This window comes from Gastrolobium bilobum, unplaced genomic scaffold, assembly GCF_033153095.1.
Source record: "Gastrolobium bilobum isolate Gb01-03AN ecotype WA unplaced genomic scaffold, APGP_CSIRO_Gbil_v1 utg810, whole genome shotgun sequence".
Classification (NCBI taxonomy): domain Eukaryota; kingdom Viridiplantae; phylum Streptophyta; class Magnoliopsida; order Fabales; family Fabaceae; genus Gastrolobium; species Gastrolobium bilobum.
This window is the reverse complement of record NW_026896204.1, coordinates 22436-49045: the sequence shown is the minus strand read 5'-3', so window position 1 is coordinate 49045 and position 26610 is coordinate 22436. Positions and strand designations below refer to the sequence as shown.

The window sequence follows — 26610 nt, the reverse complement described above, 5'->3', positions numbered from 1 at the left end:
CCTCGTAAACTGTTTGGACAACAGTTTATGTTTTTTTAAAACAATAAAATCAATGATCTTACAAGGGTAAATCAAATTCACAAAAGATGAAGAATATAAAAAAATGTTTGTTGCTTTTTCTTTTCTGTAGCCGATACGTTTTTTCAAAATTGAAAAATAAATAAAAAAATAACGCAGAAAACAAGTTAACAGTTATATCACTTATGATATGGCTCCATGAGAGAGCCGATTCCCAACCATTTTTTTGTCAAAAGCTCATTAACTCGTAGACTGCTGCTCATGAGAGGAAAGACCTATTTCTTGTTATCTAGGACAGAACCGAGTCAATATTTTTATTCAAGTCAGATTATTTGGACAATGAATTTCAAGAAAGCACAAAACATGTTAGGTTCACGAAGAATGATTCATCCCAATTTCTTAAAATAACCACATTAACATCTTCACCTTCTGTTAACCAACATATTTCAACATGATTTAGACTTGCAACGGCAGCTGACACCACATCTTCTCCTATACCTACCCTTTTACATCAAGAGTCCTATTCGTTTGGTTCTAGCTCAACCAGACTAGCCTGGTTTTTTTTAATCTTTTTCAAACTCATACTTGTTCCCACAAAGAGCCATTCAAATCTCGAATTTGCTCCTAAAGCATCTCCAGATTTTTATTTTGCAACGCAGATATGTATGCCTCAATCAGTGAGTGTGCATGTCAAATAGAGAAGATACCAATCAACTATTCTGCTTCTTCAATGAATAAGAATTCAACAGTAAAAGGTTAGAGAGAGACGGGCAGGTGAAACGGGACAAACTGCTATATTCCACCTCCCCCACCCCCTAAAAAATAAAAAAGAATAAAGGCAATATTTACTTACTAATCAATCAAGCCGGATAGTTAAAATTGCTTTCTGAGAGTTTAATATTAATTTGTTCTCAACTTAGATGACCATGTGCCATTTGCCTTGCTACTTACGGAGAAACTCTTTCTCAGCCAAAAAAGCACTATATATGTATGAATACGGTTGCAACTACAATGAAGACCCCAATATAGACACATGCAGTTGCAGCACAAACATAAAGGTACCTACAAGACAAATTGATAGTGTAAGTTTTGCAAGGTTAAATGACATCTATAAATATGATATCAGAAAATCAGAATAAATCCCTATACATCTACATCAACATCAACAACACATTTATCCCAAATTAATAGGGGTCGGTGGTAGATGAACCCACATGAAAAATAAAAAAAAATAAAAAAGTAATAATAATAAAAAAAAAATAAAAAAAAGTAAAAAAAATAATAATAATAAAAAAAAATAAAAAAATAAAAAAATAAAAAATAAAAATAAAAATAAAACTAAAAATAAAAATAGAAAAAAAAAAATACAATAAATAAAAATAAAATAAAATAAAATAAAATACAAATACAAATACAAATACAGGTATATATAAATAAATAAAAGTAAAAAAAGAAAGGGACAAGAAGAAGTGGGGGAAATGAAGGGAAAAAGGACTAAAAAGGGACCATCTGGAACATAGGAATAACAGCGGGTCTAACCCTCCACCATACTTATAGCTTTTCTCCATTCCGTTCTAAGACTTACTGTCCGCCAATCTATATCCCACTCCATTAAATCTTGTTTTACTACCTTCCCCCAAGTAAGCTTCGGCCTACCTCTGCCTTTTTTTGTGTTTAGCTCTTGGTAACAAACTTCTGTTCTTACAGGAGCATCCATGGGTCTTCTCATCACGTGCCCAAACCACCTCAATCTATGTTCTCTCATCTTCTCGGCTACCGGTACTACTCCGACCTTTCGTCGAATATCTTCATTTCTTATCTTATCCATCCTTGTGTAACCACACATCTACCTTAACATCCTCATCTCTGCTACTCCCATCTTATGCTCATGTTGCCTATGTGCTGGCCAACATTCCGCTCCATATAGCATTGCCGGTCTTACTGCCGTTTTATAGAATTTTCCTTTTAACTTCAGGGGGATTTTGCGGTCACACAAAAATGCAGATGCATTGCGCCATTTCATCCACCCTGCTCTGATTCTGTGATTTACATCCTCATCAATCTCTCCACCTTTTTGTAAAATGGAGCCCAAGTATTTAAAAACATCTTTTTTGGGTACCTCTTGACCATTTAGATGCACGGGCTCTTGGTCCCCATCTCGTACCAGAGAAAACTCACACTTCAAATACTCAGTCTTGCTTCGACTTAATGTGAATCCTTTGGATTCCAATGTGCTTCTCCACAGTTCAAGTTTTTTATTAACACCCTCCTTGCTCTCATCAATAAGCACAATATCGTCTGCAAAAAGCATACACCATGGCACTTCCTCTTGAATATCTTTTGTTAGTTCATCCATAACTAAGGCAAAGAGGTAAGGACTTAGAGCCGACCCTTGGTGTACACCTACCGTGTTAGGAAAATAACTTGATGATCCATTACAAGCTTTTACACATGTAGTAGCCCCATCATACATATCCTTAATTGCCTTTACATACTTTAATGAAACCTTTTTCTTCTCCAGAACCCACCATAAAACTTTCCTTGGAACCCTATCGTATGCTTTCTCAAGGTCTATGAACACCATATGCAAGTCCTTCTTCTTTTCTCGGTATCTTTCCATTAGTTGTCGCATCAAGAAAATGGCTTCCATGGTACATCTTCCTGGCATAAATCCAAATTGATTTACAGAAACCTTGGTATCTCTCCTCAAGCGATGCTCAATAACCCTCTCCCACAACTTCATAGTATGGCTCATTAGCTTAATGCCTCTATAGTTTGAACAATTCTGTATATCTCCCTTGTTTTTGTAGATAGGCACAATCATACTTTTCCTCCATGCATCAGGCATCTTATTCGTCTGGAGAATCTTATTAAAAAGATTGGTCAACCATTTTATTGCCACATCCCCCAGGCCTCTCCACACTTCAATAGGGACACCATCAGGCCCCAAGGCTTTATTAGTCTTCATCCTCTTTAAAGCCTCCTTAACTTCATGTGTATTAATTCTGCGTACAAATCTTCTATTCATATCATCATACGCGTCCTCTAGGTCCACCTCGCTTGTATCTCCGTCCCCATTAAACAGCTTGTTGAAGTATTTCAACCATCTTTCATTTACATCTTCATCTCTCACCAGAAGTTTTTGATTTTCATCCTTGATGCATCTAACTTGGGTGAGGTCTTTACTTTTCTTATCCCTTATCTTTGCAAGTTTATAAATACCTCTTTCACCATCCTTGCTCCCAAGATTTTTATACAACTCGTCGAAAACCTTGCCTCTAGCTTCTCGCACTGCTTTCTTTGCATTTTTTCTCGCCAATCTAAACTTTTGCAGGTTCTCTTCCAGGGACTTTTATGCAAAGATCTAAAGCACTCCTTCTTATGTTTAATTGCCTCTTGCACCTCTCCATTCCACCACCATTTTTCTTTTGTATGAAATCCATTTCCTTTGCTTTCTCCCAACACCCTCCTTCCCAAATTTTGAATACACTTAGCCATCTCATTCCATATTGCATTTACTCCTCCATCAAACTCCCAAGGTCCTTCATGCAACATTCTATCATTGAACTCTCTCTCTTTTGCCTCCTTAAGCTTCCACCACCTTATCCTTGGATTCTGAGCCCTCTTCTTCATTGAACGTACTTTGTTGAATTGAACATCCAAGACTACCAGCTTATGTTGCGTAGCGACACACTCTCCAGGGTAGACCTTACATTCGACACAAGAAGTTCTATCTTCTCTTCTAGCCAGAAAGAAATCAATCTGACTACGATTATGGCCACTATGATAAGTGATTAGGTGTGACTCCTTTTTTTGAAAAAAGGTGCTCACTAACATCAAATCGTAGGCTAGTGCAACATTCAAGATATCTTCTCCAGTCTCGTTTCTCGTCCCATAGCCAAAACCTCCATGGATTCTATCAAAACCTCCATTGCTTTTACCAACATGACCATTTAGATCTCCTCCTACGAAAATCTTCTCCTCTCGAGGTATTATCCCTATAACTACAATTAAATTAAAAAATCACAAAGGATAATTTTGTGTTTCAATCATTAATCAACTTCTAAACATCGGATTCAGGGAAGACTCACTTGGGAGAAAAGACACTCCAAATAAATAAATGGTTCCTCATCAACAGCAAGACAATCGTGTATGCAGTCAAGAGAACAGAATTCATGCTCAAAGGTACTAGGCAAGGAAATCCAAGAAGAGTCTTGAGAATTTCTCCAGAATTGCCTTTCTTGGTAACTAGTGAACCGATTGAGATCTTGACAGAGATGTACAGAACCATACTAAGAAAGAACAACATTGGGGATGCATAAGTAATGATGAACATTAAAAGACCTGAGAGGAAGGTTGAGTGACTTGAAATTCCCTGCCAATGAATGGTAATAACTTGCTGAGAAAATAGAAATCTCATGGACAATTGGAATCTTAAATGCAGTACACAAAATAATGTGCTGTTTTGAAAGTAATGACAAAAAAAGAAATAGAAGACATTACAATAAAAGCTCCAGCTACATCAATGGTAGCTAGCGTATTGCTGTTCCCAAGAGCAAAATGGCCTGCCATTCCCAGATTGTACAGAGCAGTAATCTAAGAAATGCACAGTATCAGTACCCGATCTGCATTTTGAACTCATTCCAATACTCATTATGCATCAAAAGAAAATGTATGATGCGTAGAAAAGAGCAAGGGTAACTTCATCACAGTGCAATTTGCTTTAGTATCAATTAAAGCACTTTTTTTTTTTTTTAATTTCCCTTTTAGCTACTGGTAGGTAGTGGGGGACAAATAACTGAAGCATGTCCAAACACAAGAGCTATTAGAAACTGGCTTAAGGCAAGATATGTGACCAAAGTGAGATATGCTTGCTCGGACAGACGCCTAAGAACTTAAATTTAGAAACCTATGTATCCCATTCTTATAGACAAATGATCCATTCAGTCAATAAACAGGTTAAAACCACAATTTAAACAGAGTGAAGTCTGGGCTGTAGAGAGTAAGGGATGGGTTTGAAATGAATGCATTATAATAATTCAGGCGCTAAGTTACAGATAGCTATTATTTGTGTTAAGTGGAGCTTGAAATATGTGTGACGGTCGGGTGCCTGTGATTGTTGTGTGTATCTAAATACATTATTTTCCCTTCTCCTTTGGAAGAAGGGAAAAATTCCTGAGCTACAACTGAAGGAAGACGCACTAAATTTTTTTTCTTAATGGTGGCTTGTGTAACTAACTTTTGTCCAACTATATTGCCTGAATGACATGGATGAAAGATGCATACATTTACAACCATCTACTAAATGTATGGTCAGTAGAAGCATAAGCTTGCTCTACAAAATGAAACTTTCATATAACAGCCGGCAGAAAAATGCTAAAATGATGGAGGATTTAAAGTCTACAGACGTTTTAAATGAACAGCTTAAATTATTTATTTAATTAGATCCCATTGCTGTCATTCCCATGTAAAGTCAGCTTGCTAAGACACCTTATTTTGAAAATAACTTATGCCAGAGTAAATCTCTATCTCTTCTTATTCATATGCATAATAATATATAATTATCAGTGCAAATGTATGTAGCATATAACTAAAGTTGATTAGGCAGAATAGTCTGTACCTTATATGGTGAAATTGCCTAGAATGTTATCAAGGTCAAAATTCCAATTCAGAAAAAAATACACACTTGAAAATTACAATTCTAGGTATGAACGTTATACCATTATAATTAATTTATATATAGCAGAAGTCCATAAGTTGAACTTAAATAGCCCCCGTCAAGTCAGATTCCAGGGCAAACCGTTTTCAGTGTTTTAGCACTGCGTTCTAGAACCCAAAACCAATCTGTTATCAAAATATAAAATAAAAAACCAACATTTATTCATGACAGGTTGCAACTAACCTCAACCCACTGCTTATGATGTGACCCACTAGAAGAAAAGGTAAGCATGCTGGCCAAGGCTTGAACAAAGAGCAACAACACAGGCATCACATTAATGGGTTGTTGAAGCAACAACTGCAGAAGACACCAGGAAGTTATATACGTGCACCCCACCAAGTACAAGGAATCTTTTAATACCAAAATTGGTGTCATGTTCTGAATTTCAAAAGGAACAGAAGCAGACATGTAGAAGTTCCGTGTTGAGTACATTTCAGGAGTTTGCATAGGCATAACCCATGGCAAAACCAATACAACTGTAACAGTGATGATTCCCAGAATGGCATAGAATATTTGTACTGATAAGGTGGCATCCTTATTATATGAGGCAGACATGTCCTCATGTTTCACAAAATTTTGCAATACCAACAAACCAGACATTAACAAGCTGAATCCAATCACCATTACGACTTTTGTTTTGGCCTGCATTAGGAACAATACAAATATGCCCATAATGATGATCATGACACAAGATGCTATCTGAATTGAGTTTATATATTGACTGCCAGCCTGTTCAAGCCACTTAGAAATGTCAGGAAGGTTAGTCCAATTCACACCACCTTGGTGCCAGCCTTTCAAAATTCTTCCAGAAAAGAGAATAAGAAACAACAAACTCATTCGGAAACCTGATATATTTTTTTGTTCCTTTATTGAACTGAGATAATCATGTGCTTTATTAAGGTCAAAAGACTGTATTGCTTCGCGAAGAAATAACAAGTTAATAGTGGATGTTAAAAAATGCCAAATATAATGCTCTTCCTCAATCATGGAACTCGATCCCATACTAATGACAAGGATCAGGATGCCAAACAAAACGAACACCTCATCTAACTTCCATGGCTTCATATAATTGTGAAGGTCTTGCGTCTCCTCTGCAGGAATTTCTTTGTGGATGATGAATACAAGTCTCAGCAGTATCAAGCATGAGGTGATCAAAGCAGCAACTCCAAAAACAAGCAAATTAATTGGTTTCTGCACAAACACAATTATCATGAGAAAGAACAGAAAGAGAGAGAGAAATATTAAGAGAAGCTTTTTAAAGACATAAATCAATAAACAGGATGGAAATATTCCCTCAATACAGGCTATTCATGCTCTTAAACAATATCCCAGGTTAGCAAGGTCAAGAAACTTTGACTCAGAAGATCATACATACATCAGTTGCTTTGTGTGATAACCACTCACTTGCTCTACTCAGAAACTCGTTATATGCTGCAACAATGCTGTTGTAGCCTTCTGTACTATTAGACCCAAAAAAATGCCAAATAAAAAAATTTCACAAATATTTCTTGTGGAATTTATTAAAAACTTGGCACAACAGAACTGTCACACACCTGATGACTACTTCAGCTTTCCAGGCATCATGAAGAGTAGCAGCATTCAAATACAAGCAACAAAACAACTTCTCCTTGCTACCTTTGCATTCACTAATTGTGTGTTCACTATTAGTATAGAAAGCATCACATGGAAAATTTCTACAAGACAAACCAGGCAATTGTGCTTGAAGTAATCTGAATAACTGCCATGAGTTTAACTGCAGTGCCCTCAACTTTTGGTCTTCTAGCTCACCAAAGAAGCAAAAGGAAAAAAGAAAATTAAAATGACATAATTTTGTTCTTACAACATTAATATGCTCAAAGAAAAATTGTAAGCGGATGGAAAAAAATGTCATATCACCTTCTGTTAGTTTGTCTGACAGACAGGCATAGACAGATAGAGAACTAACCTGTCAGAGAGTCAACCATTTGAGAGATCAAAACACCAATATTGTTTTTTGGAATTGGTACGCCAAAAAGTAAAGCTAATGTTGGCGCAAGATCAACCTGGTTCACAATAATATAACGTAAATTGCATACGTATTCAACCACCTACTACACAGGTTCTTTAGTTATATGGTATGTTGTCAGTGAGTGAGTGGTTGAATTGTGTTAGGTTCAACATTGACAAACAAGAAAACAGGGAGAATAGTAAGATAACAAAATAAATTTTAACAGGGAAGGAGACAAATTCATGTAAACATAAAAGGTTCACCCCATATGGATGCATACAAATAGGAGTTCGTTTATACACTCAATGCAGGAATCTTCTCTCATGGTTTGCAAACTGTTTTGGCAACACATTCAAGTTCAAGAGAAGATAAGAAAACTATCAACATTGGTTAGTCCTGTACCCTACAACCCTACAAGCATTAACTATAGTTTCATTACCTGAAAAATAGTGTCATGATTGGATAATGCAGAGTCAGAGGCATGGTTTTTTGGTCCAATAAAAAGAGCTAGAGAGTCAGTTTCCTCATACGAGGAACCCCCATGATTACCATTCTCAGTCATTCCATGGTCACTGACTACAACCTGTATAACAATTTGCAGCAGAGAATAATTAAAACTTTGATTCTTAAATGGACTTGGTCTGTACAATAATAATTAATAATTAATTAAAAATAGCCATACATGAAAAACACAAAACATCAACTACTCGTCAAAGTAAATAATGCTAGAGGTATAAGACCACAAATGGAAAATACTACTACTGAAGATATGTACATAACAAAAATAGAGATTTGAAAAGCCATGAGAATATACTATGGGTGCATAAACACAATGATTAACACTAACAAATTTGCATTTCTATATATTCCAGATTCAATAGTAACAGTATGTACAATGGTAAGTTCATTTATGTCCTCAGGTCAGTATCAAATTGACAACCTTACAAAGCCAAAGACCGTTTATCATTAACTTAAAAGCAAGTTTTTCAGAAGAACTCTAGCATCTCTTCTGTTTGCAGGCCCATCCATGCAAAAACATCCTAAATGTATTATAGAAGTGTTGTATATACATTAAGAAGCTAAATAGGGTATCTCTCGTGTTCATATTAATGTCTATAAATGCCACACCATAATAAACAAGTCACATGAATTCTGTATACACAATTCAAGAAAGCAACAAAAAGGTAGTAACAAACCAGAAGTGTCTGCCCTTGATCATTTTCTAGATTTTGCAAGGAATTAACATGAATCTTCTTAACTACTTCATCCATTTCAGAAAGTTTTGAAGTCATTAACACACTGAAACAGTAAATGTCCAAGTGAAGCTTAGAGCCAGAGGAACAGAATTAAATTACATGTATAGAGCAAAGAGATATTGATGATACCTGTTGCGCCCACCAATATGTCCAACATGATCCAAGCCTAGATAATGAAGAATCTAAAATAAACTCAGTAAAATGTGTGTAAATGAAATTAAATCTTCATTGAAAAGCATCATGGAATTTGGAACTAGACAAAAAAAAAAAATTAAAAAAAATAATAATCCACATTCAACACTTGTGTGCTAAAGTAACACTAAGTTAACATAAAATTTTGAAGAATCCTTGTACTACAAATGGATCTTAACTCGTAAGTCTTAACTTTCACTGAAAAGTGAAAACGAAAGTAGATTAATGTCTTCCTCTGAAAGTAAATGAGTTGGAAGAAGTCCGTTGATAAGGGAGATGAAAACCAGAGTATATACTATCTAGTAACTAGCAAACTGGATAAAGTATATGCAGTAAATATTAAAAGGTAGAACAAAAACAAAAGCTTTTTTCCTGTTCAGTGTTATCATACAAGTAGAACCAAACCAACTCTTATAGCTGATAAAAAAACTGCTTATTTAGTATAAGTAGAACCAAATCAACTTACAGTTGATAGAAAGTAATACTAATTGTCCAAAAAAGATCAATTATAACACTTGGCATGTCTTCCCAAAAGTGCATCCATAGAACAGGCCTAATGATATATTGTTAGAATTGAAGGAAATGAAGGAAAATGTCTTCACGTAATCAAACTGTCAAGAGTTCCAAACAAAAGCATAACAACACACTGACTGTCTTCTTCTTTAATGTTCAAAAACTTACCAACAACACATTTCAATAAATTCATATTGAAATCTCATTCAAGAAATCTATTTCTATGTCATTGTCAATAGTTTTTTTTTAAAGAAAAAAACAGGGAATATAAACAAACTTTTAGAATGCATGAGGGGACTCAGAAATAAGCCAAAGCCCACTTGGAAGGCCAGACAACATGCACACTCAAAAATTATGCTCATATCCAATACTCAGAAACATACCAAAGAATACACGACCCCAATGTTCATTGGTAATATGATATCACTAAAACAACGGCTACCTCTTTGGCCAGAAAAAGAACATGCATATGAGAGAGAGGAGGGGTTTTTTTTTTTTGGGGGGGGGGGGGTGTGTGTGTGTGTAAAACAACAGGTTCTAAAGATTTAAAAATGGGATAAGATGCAAGGAGCATATTTTCAACCAGAAAAACGAAAGTTTGCAAAGAGAAATTATCACAAAATGGAAATTCAAATAACATTAGTTAGGGACCAAATTATGATGTGGTCACAATTACTTACCAGGAAATTCCAATCATCTCTGCTAAGTTCATCGTCAAGATGTCGAGACACATTTTGATCTACTTGTATAGTATCTTTAACCTATAGTAACAAGAGGCATCAGAAAAACAACATAAAATAATACATCAACCATATAGTTTTTAGGGGAAAAGTTCAAAAACTCCATGTGGTTTACTCTTTTATCACTTACCCCCCCTATGATTTTTTTCTTATCACTTATCTCCCCTATGGTTTTTTTCATCCAAGTTCATATTTAACATCATTAAAATTTGAATTAACTTGCCCATTTTACCCGTCTTGCCAACATCAAAAGCACTTGTCTATCATAAAACTTCCAGAAGAAATTACCTGCTTTATATAACTTCCAAAAAGAATCAAATCATTCAAGCCATAAAACTTAAAAGACGAACAAGAAAAGGGGAAGAAATACCGGCATATAGAAACAAGATTGTACACACTTACCACTCTTTTTATTGTTAATGCTAATTATGTTTATTTGGAAAATCACCTTGGAAGCCTTTTCCCTTGATCTTTATGCTTGGGTTTCAGGTCTTCCTAATCAATCTATCACTCTAAACGTTTTACAGCAATAAAGGCATTGGTGAATAGATGCGCTGATTCTAATTTGACTGTTTACCAGGTGAGAATCTTAGACACGACTAATGTAAAAATATTTTCATTAAATCATTTAACTCATCAGCCATGTAAATTATCCTTTAGTGATTGAATAAAACTTTATTGAAGAATTTCTGTTAGGCAGAGCATAGATGGAGTAATGATTAATAAAAGCTCATTGAAAAGTGCCTAATTCTAAGCATTTTTGAAAATCAAACAATGGAAAATAATTGTAACAACAATAATAATATAAACAAAGAGCAACAAAAGCATTACAGAAAAATCATCCAGATTCCAGATCTATGATAGATTAGTGCTTTTGATGTAGGCGAAACAGGGATAAAATGGGGAAGTTAGTTCAAATTTTAATGGTGTTAAAGGTGAACTTAGATGGAAAAAACCATATGAGAGGTGTGTGATAAGAAAAAAACTATAGGGGGGAAAGTGATGAAAGAATAAACCACAAGAGGTTTTTGAACCTTTCCCTTTTCTTTTCTTTTTTCAAAATAAACTTATGATCATTGAAAGAACATGTCATGTAAAGAAGAAAGCTGCCTCACTTGTCATGTTCCTGAGACATGAGAAGTTATTAATGAGAAATGCAAATGCATAGAGAGGTCAAATACAACTCAAATATATATACATAGACATGCACACATAAAAAAATAAATAAAAAAATAAAAAATCAAAGTGATTATTAATGATCACATGCATTATGGCCTATTTGGGAGGCACAAGACCATGTCTATATGCTGACATGTACACTGAAGACTTACAAAAAAACTGCTAACTCCGTCATGTCGTGCAAATAAACCAGGAAATAACTTGAGCCATGTATCATCACCATGCATAACCATTTTCCATCCAATCTTAAAGAACTGTGCTGCAACAAACAAGTGACAATGACGTAAATACAATTTCACAGAAAAATCAATGATATGGTCAATTTTTCCAACATGGTTGCTACAACTAACCAAGAAGATTGTCATCAAAATAAGCCTGTGTGTTAAAGTTGAAAGCCACATCCAAGAAACCCCCAATTGCTCCTGAAACCATGGCCTGGAGTGAAAAACAAAAGAGATAAAATAAGAAGAGGTTGGAAAAAAGAAAAGAAATCCATAGATCATATGCTTTTCTTTCGTACTTTCACATTTGAAACAGGAAAGGACACTGACCTTCAGACGAGGCATGGTAACTGTTGGAGCTGCAGCTATTGCATGATATCCAACAGCCATACCATTCACCAACAATGACTGGGTATATGGCATAGCTTCCAGAAAAGCCTTGCTTGGAGGCTGACCCTTCTTGCCAAGCACAAATTCAGCTGGAAGACCGTCAATGACCTAAAGTAAAATGATTTTATGCAACAAATTAATATCTATAACTGTAAGCCATGAACAACCAAAATATATATAAAACAAAATCATAGACCTTATCAAATATGGTATTCAGGCAGTTGTACATACCATTAAGATGAGTCGATCATATGAAAAAGGGATCTCAGATTCTTCCTACACAAAGAACATTTTCTAAATTCATTAGTAAAAACAAAACTAGAAGCATAAATGAGAATTGGATTAAATCAATCACCCTTTACGAGAAAACAATGCTTTCCAAATAAAAAATTCCTGCATAACATATGATCCTACTGACATTCTGGAATACAGAAAAAACTAATCATGCAGTTTACAGACGCTTTCCATTATGAAAATTGTTGGTATTTCACTTCCAGTTCCAACTACAATGAACATCCCCATTTCCCAGTCTCGTTTGTCTTTAATCAATATTTAAGCTATCTAACTTGAAAGAAAGAAACAGAGAAAAATGAAGCCATTTTATTGTTCCAAGTCAGTTAGCATACTTTTGGTACTAGAAAGGACACCACACGGTGCCATCCTGAACCTTCACTGGTTGTTATCACAACTGAACTTAATCTTATGACCTTAAAAGGTGAAATACCATGTGAATGTGATACATAATAGATTAGGATTATTTGAATTATTTTTAATATATGAATTGAATGGTAACTTATGTTATTTAGGATCTTGACATCTTTCCTTATTTTTAGGGATTATATCTTTGATAATATATTTGTTTCAAGGAAATTTATATTTAATTAAGATCATGTATCTAAATACGACTTATCTACGATTTTTGTTATATTTAGTTATAAACACCCTTTAGGTGCATACTTTAACATAATAAAATATTCTTAGCCAGGAGAGTACCCTACCCAAGAGGAGTACTCTTGGTTCCCATTCTACATCACCATGTTATAACAATCATAACAGATCTCCAATTCACAACAAATACGAATAGAATGAATAAACTGTGATCTAATATCAAACTAAATGACTGTTTGCAAGAAGTAATACAAAAACGTAGATGCGTGAAACAAAATAAATTCAGCATCAAACAAACCAATGGATAGTAATTAGTGCATAAGAATTTGCATTCACCACCACAACCTGATACAACAACCTAAGGCGATCTGATGCCTCGCTCCGATTTGCAAAGCCATCGTTATCGCAGGTTGGGCGTCGGAAACTCTCCAAACCACTAACAAAGCAAAAAAGGAAGTCAAATAATCAAATCGAGGAAAAGGTTTAGGTTTGAAGATTTGAAGATTTTACCTGTGACCGGAGAGAACTGGTTTGACGGGGAAGAAGCCGAAAACGAAGATCGAGAGGCCTATGAACTGGATGATAACTGCTGCTATGCTAAGTAGTGTCAGCTTAGTGCAAGAAATTGAAGACATTTTTGGTAGGTGTCGTTTGAAGGTTGGTGTTAAAATGTGAATTTATTTTAATTTTTTTTTTTTCACTCTCCTTTGTTTGGAATTTCTTTTCAGCGTGGTAAAGAAAGGGAAGGACTGGGGAAGGATTATTTTTTATTTTTTATTTTTTATTTTTCACATGTGACGTGAGGAATCAAATTTTGAAAAGAGTTAAAGAGAATTTTCATTTGTCCCTTTCATTGATCGCCAACTCCCACAAAATAAAAGTGGCGTTAATGTTAACTAAAATTTCCTCATCATCTAAATTTTAACTCCCTATGCTTTTAAAATAATTACTTTTTTTATTTTAAATTTTTTCTTTCTCCTTAATTGTCAATTACTAATACTTCCAAATTAATTCTTTTTACATTAAATTTTTCTTCTTTTTTCTTCCAATTTCATCTTCTTGCCTGCTTATTTATCAATAGTAAGATGAGATTCATGGCAGATTCGATGAAATTCGACATGAATAAACATGAAGTCTTAAACAAGCCTGTGGACTCGGGCATTTTGGATAAATTACACTTCATAAACAAAATTGCAGGATAAGAAATACTGAAATAATTACAACCAAATATGGAAACATGCATGCAGAACAAGGATTGTACAGTGGTTCCCCCACTACTCAATCAACGCCCAAAAGCCGAAGCCTTCACAAGCAACCTACTCGAGGCCTATAATGTATAGTTCATGATCATATTGCCCTTGAAGGTTAAGTTCTCACATCTTTCAGTGAACCCCCTTTTTCAAGCTCAATGACGAGATCCCTAAGGGATGGAACCTTCATAGCCAAGGTCCTATATAATCTAGAATACCGTGCTCGAGTTCCATCTGCAGTCCTTGCCAGGGCAAGCAAGCTTAAAGCATCAGGTAGTTCAGCAAATACTTGCTTCATTTCCTCCAAGCTCATATTTTCCAAAATGGACGGCCTAGGGGCAACCCTCACAATCTCACCTCCATTAGGTTCCTGAACTCGAGCCTCAGCTTTAATTATTAGTTCTGAATTTGAGTTTGCTCCACATTTGATTATAAATGGTGAGGTATTGCCTGTATTAAATTGAAGCACGTTCCACTGTGCCACATCAGTTCCAGATCCAGAGCCCACATCAGTTGATGGCTTGCGAGCATGTGATAAATCTTGAATGCGGTCATCTTCTTCAGGAATTGACTGCGTCAAACACAACAGAAAAGAGGGTTTAGGATTCACAAAACTCAACAAACGCCAGACCCAACTGATTTCAGACAAAAAAATATCTTAATTTCACACAAATGCAAGGAGACGGAAAATCATTTCAAATTATTTTCAACTGTTCAGTCCTTAGTTTTGTTTCTTTCTATTTTCTTTTTTTCTAGGGGCTACAAAATTCCTTAGTATTTAACTTGGTAGTACTCCCATATAGCAAAGCAAATAATTTAATTAACAATAATTTAAAAATTAATGGCAACTACGGAGAAAAACCAGGCAAAGTCAACCTCTCCGTTAATGCACCATTCCTGTCCTTATTAGATATGCTTTTTATCAGAGCAGTCGTAGTGAATTTTAGTCAACACTGAGTATGCCAACACAGTTCAAAGCACAATCTGATTCCTTTAGTGCTCACAATCTAGTCATACTGAGCAACAACTTGCATACCTCAACCATGCGGCAAGCATCTGCAATGTGCCTCTGAGCACATGGATGATCAATTTCAAGAAGCGAAGGCATTCGTTCTGTTAGTTCATCAAGAGAAACAAGCACTGTTCTTTTCTTACTTTTCCCGATGGTGTTCATAGTAGAAAGTCTTGTTATATCCTGTTCAAATTATACCTTAAATTATTGATTATTTCTTATTAGAACACTAAACTCGAGCTTCCAAAACAGATTTCAAGAAGAAACAAGAACCTTGATTTGCTTCAATATGCCGTCAAGTGAAATGAGAGATGCTAATCGTGCATCTTCAGCTGCAGAAGAAGGACTTTGAATAGGTGAACCACCATTTTCCAATAATAACGCTACATCACTTCTCATTTGTTGCAAAATCTGAATATAATAAGATATCAACGGCACATGATAAATAGACATTTTAAGAAGAAAATAATACATCAATATCCTTCTTTAATTGCTATTAAAATTTAAATCTATCACTAACATTGCAGTAGTACAGGTCTGACAGAATTGACATATCATGTGTTTAGGAATGAAGGCTAATGTCACCAGAAAATTCCCCCCTCTTTAAATGGCCTATTTTGCTGCTCAGTAAGAACTGCAGAAAATCAACTTTACCAAAATTGAAACCCAGGACTGCATAACTGCACTTCAATTACCTTGAGTTCAACGGTCATAACTTGTGTTGGCTATATACAAGTAATTAAAAGGGGTGTATGTTCCGTTTATATCTTCCTCCTAATCACACAGATATAGACCTCTAGAAGTGCTGAATACGACTCTCTGAATAGAAGTATAACCAACAAAATTGGTAATTTCCCAATTTTTGTGTGTGACTTTCACTTCCTCTTATAAAAGCAATTTCCAAGTATCAAGTGAAAATATTTCAAAACAAAATATAAAAATGCTGCACTGCAATCATGGGTTATATTAAAATTTCTTGTACAACATTTGCATAGTAAACTAATGCAATGACAAAATATTCACTTCATGAAGGAACTCTTGACGTATGCAAATATGATTACATGCATGAATAAGATATAACAGTTGAATAAAATAAAGTACCTTTCTTCTTTTGAGATCAACGGATTCTAGAGCTGAACGCAACTTGCCCACTTGTGCTGAATCCTCAGCCTCTTCTGTTGCCAAGGTACCAGCAATATCCTGATAACCAAATGTCAGAAAACATAGGATCAACACATAAGTTAAGGAGTGCACATACAAGGAGAATTAGTCAAATTGGAAGTTTCATTCAATTTTTTGGTTTAGGATATGTATCCAAACCACTCAATCCAACTAAGTAAATCATACAAATATAACTAGCTATAGATGGTAATGGACAGCTCTCACGCATAGCAATTAGATGACTTGAATGAAAATTTTCAAAATGCATGTAGAAAATTAGAGACAATAATATTACAAAATTCTGAGCATAGTTTCTTAGCTAACACTGGGTTCAGATCTAATGTGAGATACAGTTAAAGAAAATAAGAAGATTAAGATAGATAGATAGCAATAGTAATATAGGAGCATTTAATAAGGATCATATAGAGCACAACAAAATATGAAGAAAAAAAAAGTGATATTCTGGGTTTTACTACTAACAGAAGAAAAGTATTTCCAGAGCTTGGTACTTTCACAAGCCCCCAATCAAGAAATGTTACGGTATTGTATGCATGCAGATCAGATGGTAGTAAAAGGTGGTTTTTACTAACGAAAAGTAAAATGAGAATAACAAGATTAATATACTTTATGGCCTGACCAAGCCAGAACCTTTCTAAGAATCTTGTGTTCTCGTAGGGTCTCCCAATTTACATATAATTTCGAAATTTTATAGTTGAGAAAAATTAGAATAAAAGACTACAAACTCCATATAAAGCTCAAAGAAATATCCATATCCAAGAAAATTATTAGAAAAGAATTCCTGAAAAAAGTTTACTAACATGGAACAACTTGTACACTAAAAATATATACTCTTGAGCAAGCAAGTCAAACCTCTTCGGCAACCAATAGTGTAATAAAAATTATTTGGGTTGCACCAGATTTAGGAATTGAACTTAAATCCAAAATATTTGAGGGTGTGAGCCACACACATGAACGTGCATGTACATGTACTGATTTAAGCATTTCAAGAGCTAGTACCTCGAGTTCCAGCATGACCAATATGACTCAATTAGTCAATTTGTGTCGTATTTATATTTTATGGCAACATAGGCTGCGCGGCAAGTGCAGGTTTGGAGTTGAGTTAACCTTTCTTCCCATCTCGTCAAATGATGACATTGTTTGTTTATTTTATTTTTTTCAAAAAACATTCTCGAAATTTTATAATAATTAGATCAGTTTTTTTTTTTAAAACAAAAACTCAAAAAAAGTAATTTTAGTTTTTTTTTCTCTTAAGTTATAAAAAGTGAACTTAAAAATAAATCTCTACGAAAAAATATATCATAATTTTTTTTTTTTGGAAAAATAAATAGGAAAGAAAAAAATAGCAGGAAAGACTAGGTACACATCCTAGACCAAACTACTCCTACATAATCCCTTTCAAGCATGTCACGACAACCTGATGGAGGCGAGACAAACTCTTGTAAGACCAGTCAAAAGAATAAGTGAATGAGGCCATCCAATCTGCAATCCCATTTCCTTCCCTATGAATGTGGGAAATCCTAAACATCCAATCCCAAGATAGCATATTCTTGATGCGCAGGACCAAAATTGAGGCTGGATGATGAGGATTGCAACCCTATTTCAAAAGATGTTGTGCTACTAGTGAATCACCTTCAAGCCATATAAAATGAAAGCCCTTCCTCCAAGCAATTTCAAGCCCAAGGAGGCATCCCCACAGTTCTTCCAATAAAATGTTGCCACAACCAATATTTTTACAAAACCCTACGAGCCATCTTCCACTAGCATTTCGAATTACTCCCCCACAAGCGGAAGATTCGCCATTGTTTATGCTTGACCCATCAACATTCAGCTTAACCCAAGGTTCTCAGGGAAAAACCCAGGAAACTAACCTCTCTTTTCGCAAAATGAGTCACAAGGCCAGCAACCTGAAGTGTGCTTTCTGACCAAGTAAACCCATCTCCATATACCAGAGTAGCTCTCAAAGTGTTGTATGCAGTTTCTGAAGACCTTGGAATATCTTCTTATTCCTAGATCGCCAAATGAACCAAGAAATGGTCCTAAACAGAAAAGGCCATGGAGACAGATTAAACCAAGTATGAACCTGTGAGATGTTGGACAACACCCATTGTTGAAGGTTAAGAGAGAAAACTCCTCCATTGCCTCTTGTTTAACTACATATTCCCACACCTGCTTCGCATCAACGCAATCCCTGATTGCATGTAGGGTGCTTTCAGTAAATCGATTACACAAATGACAAATATCAGAACCAGTCATGTGACGTTTGCACCTTCTTTCATTCGTCAAAAGCTTGTCCTCTATCATCAGTGATGTGCCTTCAGCATATAGATATTTTAGCGTAAAAAGAATAAGGATTTCACTGTAATTCAGCGATAAAAAGTATTATTTTTAATGAATTATTGATAATCCATCTTCAGACACACTTTCACGCTAAATTTAATGTTTTTGCAGGAGGAAAGCTTGCAAATGGTGCAAATCATGTTTATCCATTTTCTCACTCTAATAGCTTGAATTTCACGCTATTAGCGTGAAAATCAATCCTCCACGCCAATAGCATGGATTTGAAGCTAGTTGCGTCAAAGAGAGCTGATTCACTGAGTTTTCACGCAAATGGCGTGAAATCCACGCTAGTTGCGCCAACTAATGGCAAAGAATCTCACGCAGGTCGCGCAATCCCACGCTAATGGCGTGGAAATGAAGCTAACCGCGTCTACAAGTTGGGAACTCCCTGCCAGTTCACGCGATTAGCGTGAAAGTCACGCTACTTGCGTCAGCAATTTGAAACACTTCATGCGACAGGCGTGGAATCGGAGCTGATTGCGTCGGGCGTCGGTTTTTGAATCTTTAATTCCGTGATTGCAAATTTAAATGAAAACGGAAAGAAAAATCAAATCTCTCTGAAGATTATGACCTGATTGAATTTCTGGTTATAAAAGGGAGTCAGAAATTCAAAAGAGAGAACTTTTTGGGGGCGCAGAGAAGAACACGAAGGCAGAAGGCGGAGCAAGTTTCTTCTCCAAATTTTCTGGTTATTATTCTTTTATGGATTCTTTTCAATACTTAGAATTGTCAGACATGAATATGTCTGGCTAGTCTCTTATTATTGTGGTAAGGGTCACAACCCTTGATGTGAACCCCTTGTAGTTTGGTTAATTTTTATATTTAATTATTTCAATTGCATTTATTTTATCCTGTTCTTCATCTTATAATTCTTCTAGAATTGATCACTCTATTAGGATTGCTTTCAATAGGAATATTGAGATTCTAGTTCCTGACAGAGGGTAAAATAACAGTTCATGTACGCACTAGGGATAGGCTACATGAACTGCAAACGTGAAAAATTCATTGGTTTTAAGGATTAACTTGAAAAGGAATTTCTAAGGGATTAGGGTTCTAATAGGGTTAATAAAGTTAAGATCACTAAGGAATTAGGGCTTCACTAATTAATTGATAGATGGTGAATTGTTTGATCAATGGGTAAATAAATGTAAACATTAATGAATATTACAAGGTGGGGATCAGAAAGGTGTTGGCGTCCTTTACTGCAATAGCTTTTTAAATATTTTTCTCAACCTTAATCTTTTATTCTTAAGTTTTCAAAATCATCTTTTGAATTGTTCACAAGTTTTGAATAGTTCTCAATTTTTACAATCACAGACATTCTCAAATCAACTTTTATTCATCCAACAAGGAAAGAATAGTTAAAATAATTTCGGTGCCTCAATCCTCGTGGGACGATATTCTTACTCATCTTTTATTACTTGGTACGATCGGTGCACTTGCCGATTTTACGCAACAATCAGCCACAAGAACGTATGTATGCGTTCTGGATCCTGCCATCCCCAAACTTGTTTCCAGGGCATATTGGTAGAGTCATTCTCGTTCCTAGATATTGCCTCGTATGCAAACTTCAGTGAAAAGCTCCCATCTGACGTCTTCATACACATAATTTGGTCCTGTTCATCAGTATCAGAAGGAGGGAGGATATTGTTGATGCGAGCTTGGATGTGGACTGACAGAATATGTTGAAAAGCATCCCACAACTAGCTACCTGATGATGAAACGAGATCAGATACAACCACTTGGTTATCAACCCGCGTTGAGTTAGCAAGAGCATAGGATAAGAGAGCAGCACACCCCGGGACCCACAGGTCTTCCCAAAAATGAGTGGATTTCCCATTGCCTAGCACAATCTTGGTGTGTTTTAGCATCACCGGCCAGGACGAGACTGGCTTTCTAGAGAGAGGAGCTATTTCGCGTTGCAGTGATAGCAGGCAAGATACTAGGTTGCACCTTATATTTACTCCTTAATACTTTAGCCCAGAGCGCGTCAGGATTGGAGAGGATCCCGTATCCAACTTTCATAATAAATGCCCTGTTAAAGTCCTTCATTTTCCTCAGACCCAGGCCACCTTGATCTTTATTCATGCACAGTTGATCCCACGCAACCAGATGTGGGCGTTTAGTTGATCTAGTTGAGCCCCACACAAAACTCCTAATTTGTTTTTCAATCTCATCAAAAACTCCAAGGGGAACGACTGAGACTTGCATCACGTAAGCTGGTATAGCTAAGAGAACAACTTTAGAGAGAGTAATTCGACCAGCCAGGGAAAGACTAGTGTGATTCCAAGCATTAATCCTAGAGTGAACTCGATCTAGGATGTGACTAAATGTCGCCTTCCCAATTCTTCGTTGCTGAATTGGAATACCCAAATACTTGCCAAGGTCCAATGTCCTGGTAAAGCCCAACTCAGCATTTAGATCTGCGGCCAAAACATGGTTCACATTCCGTGAGAAAAAATATTTGTTTTTTCATTATTCACTTTTTGACCGGAAGAGGAACAGAAAGCGTCTAACACCGCAAAAATGGTCTGGGCCTGGTTATGGGATGCTTCTGCAAAAAGAAGAAGGTCATCTGCAAAAAAAGATGAGAAATGGGAGGGGCATTCCTTCGCAGCATGATTGGCTTCCAGTACTTTTGTTTTACTGCACATGAAATGAGATGACCAAGTCGCTCCATGCAAAGGACAAATTAATATGGGGATAAAGGATCGCCCTGTCTAAGCCCCTTGGATGGAAGAAACTCCTGAGTTGTGGATCCATTCCAAAGAACATTCATCGTGCAGGAAGAGACGCACCACATAACAAGGTTTATGATATTTGGAGGAAACCCCACATCCTGCAGAGTATCTCGAAGAAAGTCCCAACTAATTCTGTTATATGCTTTTTCTAGATCCACTTTAATCATCATCCAACCTTTAGCACCTTTCTTCGACCTCATGGAATGTATAATTTCCTGCACTATAATTACATTATTCGTTCCTTGCCTTCCCTTGATGAAGCTACATTGGTTAGGCATGACAATTTTGTCCACATGCTATTTCAAACGGTTAGCAATAAGTTTAGTAATAGTTTTATAAATAACATTACAAAGGATAATAGGCCTGAAGTCTTTAAGGGACTGGGGCGAGTCTGTCTTCAGGATCAGGCAAATAAGAGTTTGATTGATTTCCCGAACGTTGTGGGAATTGTCAGTGTGCAGACATAACTCCCGACAGTTTCCCATTGAGACTGAAAAAATAGACTATGAAGACCGTCCACCCCCAGAGCTTTATGGGGTCGCATGGAGAAAATTGTACCCCTAATCTCCTCATTTGAAGGTATACTACTAAAATAAAGACTGAACTCTTGCTCAAGGCTGGGAAAACAGCCTTTAATTGGAAGCCCAGGTCTTATAGAATTATCTTCTTTAAACAAATTTCTATAATACTCAACTTGCATATCCATCAGCACAGAAGGTTCCCCGATCCATTCACCAGCATCATTTTTCAGTGCATCAACGCGATGTTAGAAATTTTTTTTATGGGCAATATTAATTAATTAGTTTTGTATTTAAAATTAATCGGGTTAATGGATATTTCAATATTGTTATTGTAACTAGCCCATTGTGATCACATTGAATTGGGCTTCTAGCATCTGTTGTTATTGGGCCTAGTTGGGCAGCAGTGTAGGCTTTAGTGTGACCCTGGTTTTCCATGATGGGTGGACCCAGTGGACACAACTCTTTTCTGGGTTATTAGCTAGGTCTCCTCTCTAGCCTATATATATTGGAGTTAAGCTCCATAAGCCATCATGCTCCCATCGCTGAGGCTGCCTTTATCGAAATAGGTGATAGAGAGGAAGATCTGGCATGTAGTCCCTTCAATCTTTCGACTTTGTGACGATCCAATAAGGTACACACAATCCCAACTTTGATTTCATATTGTTTAAGTATTTTATAATCATATACATGATTCAGGGTTAAAATATTTCTATCATTTGGTATCAGAGCCTCTGTATATGATTGTAGAATCTATATTATTGAATCAAATAAATTGGGGTTTTGTTTTTTATATATATAAAGGTCGAAACTCTATGGATTAATTCATGAAATTTTTTTTATTGAATCAAGAACCTTTAAGGGTTTTTATTCAACATGTCAATATCTTTCCATAGATGTATAATATGCATATTTTTATGGAGCATTGAAGAAGAATTCGTATTTGAGAGTTCATTGCTCAAAAGTTCTAAAACTTTTCAAATTGATTGGACAATTTCACCTGAGTTTAATCTATGTTTGGATCGATGTTGATTTTCAGAAATAAAAAAGAAAAAAAAATTAATTAATTGAAAAGGTTGCTATATTTTTATGTAAGTTGCAGGATTTTGTCGTTGGATTATTTATTTTTTATGTTTTGTCCTATGTGATATATACACTGTTTGATATCCTGCACATTAAAAATTATTTAGTACCTTTCGTTTTTCTTTGGATATTCAATATATATGAAAACACCTGGTTGAATGCATTCTATTTGTTGTATCTTTAAATTTTTATGTTATGTTTTGTTTTCTCTCTATGGACTTGAAATAAACCAAGCCAGATATATTTTACATACTAATTATAACTAACCGATTTTCAATAATAATTGTTTAAGTTCTAGACATTGGGTGCATAAATCGTTGTATGTAATTCAATTTCCATGTACAATTGTACAATGTTATATGCTTTTTTCTTTATCATCGTTTTTCGTGTATTTTGGTATTAGGATTTCTTTTGGTGATTAGTGTACTAGTGTTATGCCAATTTTCATGTACAGTATTATATGCTTTCTTAAAAGATATTTATCATCATCCTTTTTTGCATATTGGTATGAGACTATATATCCAAGCTAGTGTATGCACTTTTTCCTCAAAATTTGCTTCGTGAAACGTGAATACTGAATAGTTGTTTGTTTTTACTGTAGATTCACATTTGACTTTGTCTTTAGGCAAAAATTTTGATACAAGTTACTAGAATCGTCTGCTATTGTTGTTCCGTTTTTTTATCAATTCCGATTTTTTGGTCCCACAAATTAGATGTTTGTTTCAAGAAGATATGATCTTATCCTTTGTATATAACAAATCGTATATAACAATTCCGATTTTTAATGGAGTAAACTAATAATAAATAGAATATAATAAAAATAGGCTATTTATATAATAAACTGTATATATCAATTCCGATTTATAAGGAGATGTAACAATCATCATTTTAGCCTATTCTGATTTGTGCATCGTCATATAATTATCAATTCCGATTTTTAAGAATATGTAACAATAAAATATATATGGTTGTTTGTTTTGTTTTAGGGATATACCGTTTGTGATTATATATATATATATATATATATATATATATATATATATATATATATATATATATATATATATTATAAAAACTATTAGATAATATGTATATATATATAATATTCCTTTAATTGGTATATTATATGATTCGGCCTATGACTCAGGTATTTTGACCTTTTTTTTGTCCCTCATTAATTAATTAATAACCAATTCGCCCCTTCCCCAGAACTATCCACCATCCTGCCCCCATTTAGTCGATTAAGTTGAACTTTTAATCGATTAAATGGGCAAAATTCAGAAATCAAGAAACACGAATTTTAGTCTACTAAATATTCACCTTGATCGACTACATGTCGAGCACATTTAGTCGACTAAGGCCATTATTTAGTCGACTAAATATCGCAGAAAACCCTATATCCAGACCTCTCTCGGTCTCATTTGCAATATTTTCGAAATCAAAACCCCTCTTTCTTTTGTTTGTCAGTTGTGATCCTTCCAATCACCCTTCCATTTCATCCCACCATCTCTAAAGCATAGTATTTGTGAAATCATTGTCATTTCCCTTATTTTCTGATTTGTTTCCCCCAAATCCGAACCCAAAACCCTAAAATCCGATTCCTACCCCCAAATTCGTGTGAAAGATGAGCTCAAGTCCAAACATGTATGTTACCATGATTTACTATGATGGAAAGTATTATGAAGGCCCCAACGGTGTTCAATTTGAAGGAAAAACGAAAATGTTGAAAATTAAACGGGGCACTACGTACAATGAGCTTAAGGGGAGGATTCACCAAAAATTGGGGCTACAAGGCAGCCAGTGCGTTCAACGGATGATCGCCAGGGTAGAGTCTACAGTTGGTAAGGATGCTATATTCTACATTGGTAATGATATTTGTGACGATGAAGATGTGGAATGTGTTATAGATGCAATTGTGGACCGAAAATTTCAAAACTTTATCGAGATATATGTTGAAATAGACTGTGGTCAATCTTCATCTGCACCTATGCATGAAAGAAGTCAAAGTCAAGAAGACAGAGTGGTCGATTTATCTGCTCCTGCACCTGTCTTAAGTCAGATAACACTGAGGGAAATAGACGAGGATGAGGATGAGCATGAGGAGGATATGGACAGTGAAGACGATGGTGAACCTGAGAGTGTTATTCCGCTGGGTGACACCTCAGATACGGACGTAGAGGGGAATTTTGACGCTGACACTAGTTCAGGAAACTTGAGTTCCCAGGTGATGCCACCACTCCGTGTCGGACACCGTCTCCTTGTCATCCTGGTCGGACACATCAGCCCCCTGCCCTGCAACATCCTCAACCTGCTGCTGTCCTCGTCCAAGCTCTAGACGAGCAAGCCTATCTTCAACACCCTTGAACCGTCCCTGTATATGTCTAAACCTTTCATTCCCTTTCTGGATGTGACTCTTCCTCTATTTTTTGTGTTTCAGCGCCATTTTTCCTATTTTCTTCAGCGTGGCGTTTATTCCCTTCATGACATCACGCAATGAAAACCCACCTCAGGCTCAGCTATCTCCTGATGGTCACCCTCATCATCATCGTCAGCATCATCCTCCACCTCGGGCTCAACCATGTCTGCAAGTGGAGCAACATCAGGAACCTCAACATCAGCCGCGCCTGTGAACTGCCACACTCCTGTTTGTATGTTCTTTGTCATCTTACACTGCTCCAGTAGACACTTTCCAAACCTATGATTATACCCTGTGGTCTTCTTCAAGGTCACATTGCCTATGGGAACACCAAAGTGCTCTAATATCCTCTGAACAAGACAAGCAAATGGAAGTGCACCCTTGTGTTTGGCCTTATACATCATCCAACAGATGTAGTGCCTCCAGTTCACCAAAGTACCATGTCGGATAGCCCACATGATGGGAATGTCATGTTCCAACACCCTGGAATGATTGAACGCTTGCGGAAACAGAATGTGGGTGATGACATAGTGTAGTATACGGGACTCCACAGTAAGCAACCCACCGTATAGGCAATGTGTTGCCCACGGACTATTCTCTGCTCCTGCACGACATCACCTCGTGTATATCCTGGAAGTGTGGAGCCGCTATCTGCGTCATATTCCACAGTGTCCGCAGAATCAAAGTCATACCCCAGTAACTCCAACCATACCGGAGCCGTCATGATGATCTCCACCCCGCAGACCCTCGACCTCAGCTCACCCTGTACGTAGCAGAGGTTATGGTAGAAGGCCCGTACATGCAGCTCTGAATATGAACACGACAGTTCAGCCAAAACCCTAAGATGTGCTCCCTCCAACCACCTCACAATGTTAAAACCTTCTGCTTAAAAAAATGTTGTATCAAGTGATTTGGCCCCACATATGGGTCGGTTAGCAAAGTCACAGACAAATGAATCATGAACCACG

The 26610-nt window shown here is 36.1% G+C and overlaps 2 protein-coding genes across 5 annotated transcripts; both read right to left on the bottom strand.

Annotated features, from left to right (window-relative positions):
• Nucleotides 1–431: 431 nt before the first annotated feature.
• Nucleotides 432–13774, bottom strand: LOC133298239 (GPI ethanolamine phosphate transferase 2-like). Of its 4 annotated transcripts, XM_061497497.1 has the most exons (18): nucleotides 13614–13774; nucleotides 13449–13539; nucleotides 12447–12491; nucleotides 12156–12323; nucleotides 11955–12039; nucleotides 11757–11863; nucleotides 10366–10446; nucleotides 9110–9162; nucleotides 8921–9023; nucleotides 8164–8307; nucleotides 7683–7779; nucleotides 7291–7516; nucleotides 7113–7197; nucleotides 6194–6928; nucleotides 5921–6115; nucleotides 4522–4614; nucleotides 4110–4393; nucleotides 432–1080 (listed from the first exon to the last, which is right to left on the bottom strand). In XM_061497497.1, exons 1-18 carry the CDS (start codon nucleotides 13736–13738, stop codon nucleotides 999–1001), a joined length of 2799 nt encoding a protein of 932 aa, XP_061353481.1. In that variant the 5' UTR covers nucleotides 13739–13774; the 3' UTR covers nucleotides 432–998. The 4 variants fall into 4 exon arrangements, with proteins under 4 accessions (XP_061353481.1, XP_061353479.1, XP_061353482.1 ...); XM_061497495.1 differs by having other exon boundaries at nucleotides 5921–6928; XM_061497498.1 differs by having other exon boundaries at nucleotides 4363–4393; nucleotides 5921–6928.
• Nucleotides 13775–14253: 479 nt separating this feature from the next.
• On the bottom strand, nucleotides 14254–21825 carry LOC133298241 (kinesin-like protein KIN-14B). The gene is made up of 6 exons (XM_061497500.1): nucleotides 21683–21825; nucleotides 20838–21279; nucleotides 16467–16565; nucleotides 15639–15776; nucleotides 15390–15548; nucleotides 14254–14924 (listed from the first exon to the last, which is right to left on the bottom strand). Exons 1-6 carry the CDS (start codon nucleotides 21823–21825, stop codon nucleotides 14469–14471), a joined length of 1437 nt encoding a protein of 478 aa, XP_061353484.1. The 3' UTR covers nucleotides 14254–14468.
• Between the last annotated feature and the right edge of the window lie 4785 nt (nucleotides 21826–26610).

What these genes read in the sequence shown, in the direction of transcription:
- LOC133298239 (XM_061497495.1), bottom strand. Translation starts at nt 13,738, where the DNA reads ATGTCTTCAATTTCTTGCACTAAGCTGACACTACTTAGCATAGCAGCA. An exon ending in ACGGAGTTAGCAGTTTTTTT is followed by an intron (nt 10,447 to 11,756) that starts GTAAGTCTTCAG and finishes TTGTTACTATAG; the next exon opens with GTTAAAGATACTATACAAGT. An exon ending in AAAGCTGAAGTAGTCATCAG is followed by an intron (nt 7,198 to 7,290) that starts GTGTGTGACAGT and finishes TGGGTCTAATAG; the next exon opens with TACAGAAGGCTACAACAGCA.
- LOC133298241 (XM_061497500.1), bottom strand. Translation starts at nt 21,825, where the DNA reads ATGAGGTCGAAGAAAGGTGCTAAAGGTTGGATGATGATTAAAGTGGAT. An exon ending in TATTAAGGAGTAAATATAAG is followed by an intron (nt 16,566 to 20,837) that starts GTGCAACCTAGT and finishes TTTGGTTATCAG; the next exon opens with GATATTGCTGGTACCTTGGC. An exon ending in ATGCTTGCCGCATGGTTGAG is followed by an intron (nt 14,925 to 15,389) that starts GTATGCAAGTTG and finishes TGTTTGACGCAG; the next exon opens with TCAATTCCTGAAGAAGATGA.